General features: G+C 37.3%; 1 protein-coding gene across 1 annotated transcript; it reads right to left on the bottom strand.

The window, feature by feature from the left end:
• Nucleotides 1-675: 675 nt before the first annotated feature.
• On the bottom strand, nucleotides 676-4,184 carry LOC145564074 (formin-like protein 4). The gene is made up of 2 exons (XM_081624425.1): nucleotides 2,981-4,184; nucleotides 676-2,856 (listed from the first exon to the last, which is right to left on the bottom strand). Exons 1-2 carry the CDS (start codon nucleotides 4,132-4,134, stop codon nucleotides 1,524-1,526), a joined length of 2,487 nt encoding a protein of 828 aa, XP_081480551.1. The 5' UTR covers nucleotides 4,135-4,184; the 3' UTR covers nucleotides 676-1,523.
• Nucleotides 4,185-5,390: the final 1,206 nt, after the last annotated feature.

Here is a 5,390-nt window from a genome sequence, read left to right as displayed (position 1 = left end):
TACTTGCATACTTTGATTTTGTGCGAGAAAGCTAAATGGAGGAAAGTATCCAATTCCCAGTGTTCAAGTTTGAAATATGGAAACTAGCAATTTGTTCTTATATTTTCAAGTTAAATTTTTATCTGAGTATGACTTTTGTTTTAGAGTCCAAGCATCATAGCCTTAGCCATTTAGCCTAAACCTGTGGTAATTGGAACTTCTACAAGTTCTACTGTAATCAATTTGGCTATTTTAAAAAAAAAAATCTGCCAATTTTCTTTGAAGGCTAAAACTTAAGTTATCTAGAGTAATAAGGTGAAAAGACTGCTTTGTAGAACAGTCGGTAGCTTTAAAATCTTGATGTTGCGCCAACCAAAAGAGAACATATGTTTAGCTGCTTAAATGGCTTGCTTGTGGGTCAAAGATGGTTGGATGACAAGTGGTGAAGTTGCAGAATGAGCGTTTATTAGGAGCTGGATCCTCATAGGACAGTAGGACACCTTTAATTACCATGCTAGATATTAATGCTAAAGATGTTATCCCTTTCAAATTATTAATTTGATGGCAAACTGCAAACCAATCAGAAGAGTGATTGCTTCATTCTGCCAGTTTGGTTACTTGTGTAATGTAACTTATTTAGAATTGCAATGATAAGTATAACTTTTGTATTCGACTAAAATACAACATATTATACTAAATACAAACTAAATGCCTTAACCCAATGGATTTGAATGAAAATTACGAGTTACTTCAAATTAGTCAATTTAAGAGGATCAAAAAGCTGTTGGCTTTGATATACTAATTAAGGTTTGAAAAAAAAATGTCAATTTACTTGAATAAACTTTTGGGAATGTGTTACAAACTTACAATTTATATACAAGCACATGCTTGTAGAGTTGGAGCATATGCAAAAAAATAGAATCCTAATCACATGAAAATAGGAAACAATATAAACTAATATAGGTCACAAATTTTCCGTAATATGTTTCCTGAAGTCTCAAATATACACAATAAACTGCTTATGACTTCAAAATTTCAGAATCAGGACATTTTGTTCAAAATGAAACCATAGTTTTGGTGTTGAATGTACAGGTTCCCAACTAGCTCACTTATGTACAATAGCATGACATATAGGAAATATGTTTTCGGCAACTGCAATCTTATGTTCCCTGAATAAGCACAATACTTATTGATACTTAAAACTCATTGTGAATACATATCCTAAAGTGCTGGGCAATCTAATGATTCCTTTTATTTTTGTGCAATTAAAGATTAAGAGTTCTAAGAGTAATTTCTTCATTCTGTATCTTGAGTGGGTTGGGAAGGGGGAAGGGGATGGTTGCGTTGAGAATATAATCACATTACAGTATAATGATCACTCATTTCTGGTCCAAAAAATTAAAGAAAAAAGCCAGAATCACTATATTTTCAATCTGTTTTTTTCCTTCCAAATTGAATGAAGAAAAAGGACCTTGTGTACTTTCCTCGTCCTCTATTTACATCACGTAAAGTCTGCAACCTTGTGAGACTTGAACTTGTACTTATCAGCTATTATCATCAGTGTCACTTCCACTCGATTTGTCTGACAAGAAATGTCTTGGTAACCTCGGGAATGTCACACGGGTCCTTAAAATATCTGGGCTTGGGGGTGATGAAGGAGTTGATGATGATGAGGAGCTGGCGCTAGATGTATGTGATTTCTTATGTTGCAAACTCCTAGCAATATCTATACAGGCTTGATCAACTGTATTCAGGAAATCCTTTACGATGACAAATAGCAGTAGTGGCTGTTTGTCTTTGAAACCGCCTGCTTGGTAGTACTGTGCTGTTTTTGTTACAAATTCCATCACCCTCGTCTGCTCTTCTTGGACAACCTTTATCTCTCCTTCTGCTGCTGCCAAGAACTCTTTCATCTCTGCTATGAAATCCCGTCCCTCATTATCAGCACCACACTGCAGCACAAGTTGCCGGGTTTCAGCAATACGAGCTCCCACAGAAGTACTGATGCTTGATATGGTGTCGTAGTCAAGGGTGGCTGCTTTCTTCACATTCGAGAATTCAGAACTTAAGCCACCTACAACAGGCAGTCCTAGCTGTAAGAACTCCTTTTCTTGCTCCTCCTTTGACTTTGATTCCTCTGGCTTTAGGTTTGAACTTGAGTTTTTCTGACTGTTTGTTCTAGATAAGCTGTTGTTCCTGTTCATAACACATCGTCTCCCTTCATTTCTGACAACCTCATGAACCACAAAGTGCAGTAGAGTGGTCTTCCCATCACTGCTTTTGTAATCAGAGAGCTTTCGTAAAGCTGTAAGGTTAAAAGCCTTTGCATCCCCTCTTGCAGTCCCTGCATTTAGCCGATTCCCTGCTTTTAAGATTGCTTCCAAAAGCTTCAAGAACACTCCACGATTTCGAAGCTCAGTGCAAGCAGAGTCAAGTGTTTGGAGTGATTCCTTCAATTGATGGATTTCTGACCCATAATTGAACCTAAAGAGCATGGTGCTAACTCGAGTAAAGGCTGAGGGAACAGCCTTGAGCAGATGATAAAGGAAGGATTCTGCATCAGCAAGCCTTCCGGCATCTCCCTCAAATGCAAGGATTTGAATTTTCTCTTCTCGTGTAGGAGTTATTCTGGTCAGTTTCTCAAGTATATCTACATTCAAGCCTTTTCCTTCTTGGAGCCCCGCAATCAACTCTTTGCGAGTGATGCCCAATGATCGAATTACAATAGCTATGTTCTGGGAACGCCGTGCATCCAAAATGAAAATCTTTGCTGCTGCATTTGGACTCGCAACCCCTTGAACTGTAGCATCCCCCTTGGGGGATTTGCGGTTTGTCGCAACACAGCCAAAGAGAGCTTCCATCATATCACCGTTGTATCTGTTGCACAAAAAATAATACTCATCAACTTTCAATTCAATTGGGAATTTGGGATTAGATTTTTTTTTTTTTTAAGTAATTCTTTTTTGTTAAGATTAAGAAGTAAATCAAATGCTGAACTTACTGGAATGAGCCGCGTTCAATTTTGTCCCACACCATGGAATGATCAGTATTAACGTTGACTTTTTCCCAATGCAATGGCTTCAGTTTGACCTGATCATTCTTGCTGTCTGATACCTCTTCCCCAATGGCAGATGCTTCTCGAATGTTTCCACTTGGTGTCCGCTTTGGCGGTGCTGGTGGTTTTAGTGATCCGTCCATCTTGAGCGGTGGAGGTGGTGGAGCCGGACCTTTTTTGGCCGCCATTGGCGGTGGTGGTGGAGCAGGACCTTTCTTAGCTGCCATTGGTGGTGGTGGCGGCGGTGGTGGTGTTGATCCTGCCTTGGATGAATTGGATGACGCAAGGGGAGGTAAAGACGGAACTCTACTGATTCCTTCCTTTGCAACAACCACTTTTTCTGCCTCCTCTGCTCTTCCAACAGCCTGAAAGGTTGTTTCGTTTTCGAGTTGTTTAGGAGGACCAAGCAGCCTAGCTGATTGCTCTTCCTTAGGATGTATTTGATTGTAAGAAGACGACGATTTGCCTCGAGAATACGTCCTCCTTCCATTGCTTCCTTTGTTAAACACATCCTTATGAAAAGGTCCGCTCTTCCTTTGGCTCCCTTCAAGCTTCCGCCAATACAGAACGTCCAAACCATCTTCATCAACTATTAGCCCTTTTATATTCCCATCAAACCTGGTAAACTCTGTCTGCTGCAACGGCTGCAACCTCCCTCCCCCACCACCTCCTCCACCCGAAGCAGCAATCGCTCCAACAGTCTGCACCTGACCACCATTCTCCTTCTTCCGTTGAGTATACTTAGTGCAGAAGAAAAAGAGTGCTGCAGCCACCACCAGAGTGCTTGCAGCTGTCACCCCAACAGCCGTGTATATCGCCTTATGAGACGTTGATCTTGATGGCGGAGGCCCTGTCGTGTCCGGTGGGGGTGGCAGCAGCGGCGTAGGGCGTGTTGATGGAGATGGTAGAACCGCGGGACTACTAGGAGGAATTACTGCAGGCTCTGATGCTGGTGCTGGTGCTGATGCTGGTTCTAATGCGGAAGGATAGAAGGTTTCGATATTTTGTTGACAGAAGGAATGATGAATGAAAGAATTAAGGCACAAGGAGAAGAGAATGAAGGTATGAAAGAAATGGGATGTCTTAGTTAGGAATGCCATCCTCTTTGATCTGTACAAAAAAGAGAGGGAGGAGAGAGAAAGAGGTAAGATAGGCAACCAATTTAGTTGATTAGTTCTCGTTTTTTTGAGGGTGGTTTTGTTGTATTAAGATGATGTTGAGCTGTTCCCATGTTGGGTTCTTTTTCTTGCAGACAATGTCAAAGTAAGCAGGTTGCTGACTTTTAGAATTTTTCCTTGCCATTATTTTTTTTAATCAATCTTTTTTACCTTAGTTTTTACTAGGTCTTTCTTGTTGTGAAATTAGTGTCCATCCTAGTCATTTAAATAAAATTATTGAGGAATATTGTGGTTTGTTAGAATTATGTCTTTCGTTTCGTAATATCTGACCACTTAATTAGTTTTATATCATGTCTATTATAATTGGGTTAAAGTTGAGGATTTTCGATTAAAATTATGCATCAATCAATGTGATTGAATATTTTCCCTTATAAATCTATACTCTTGTATATTTTGGTATAAATTATTACCAAAAAATGATTTGTACTCTCACATTAGTTTTTTGTATTAATGTATTAAGCTATTAATAATAATGACATTGATTGTTAGATTAGGTAGCATTACTCTTCATAAAAAAGAAACAAGCATCATTTAGGCCTCTTTTTAATAAATTCAAATTAATACGGAGTAAGTTTTTTAGTTAATTTCATACAATATACAATTTATAAAACCGTTTAACATAGAAAAAATTATCAAACAAAATAAGTTTAAAAATAACTACTAAGGCCCTGTTCACTTCACCTTAAAAAAATAATATTAAGTAAAAATAAGTTCAGTTTAGTAAAAATAAGTTCAGTTTAGTAAAATAAATTTTAGTTCAGTAAAAATAAGTTTAGTTCAGTAAAAATAAGTTCAGTTTTCTTAAAGAAGAATTATAATAGAAAATCAATAAAAATAATTTCAGTTCAGTAAAATTAATTTAAGTTCAATAAAAATAATTTAAGTTCAGCAAATTTAATTTTGTTTCAGTAAAAATAATTTCAATTCAGCAAAAGTAAGGTAAAAAAACGGGCCTAAGTTTTTTTTTTTAAAAAATAATGCGTTCATACTTTGTACTTCAATAAGATAAGACTAAAAAAAAGTATTGTGACGGGCTGTATAGTCAATTTTATATGATATGATTAAATTGTGTGCTACATAATTGACAAATCATGCAATATAGATTTACTTTGTCTTATGTCTTAAATACTTTAAAAATTGATACTCTGTAGTAGTTATTGGAACATTGAACTGGTAAA

This window comes from Chenopodium album, chromosome 10 (genome assembly GCF_948465745.1).
Source record: "Chenopodium album chromosome 10, dcCheAlbu1.1, whole genome shotgun sequence".
NCBI lineage: Eukaryota > Viridiplantae > Streptophyta > Magnoliopsida > Caryophyllales > Amaranthaceae > Chenopodium > Chenopodium album.
Note: the sequence above shows the minus strand (reverse complement) of the source record. Positions and strands in the feature narration are given on the sequence as shown.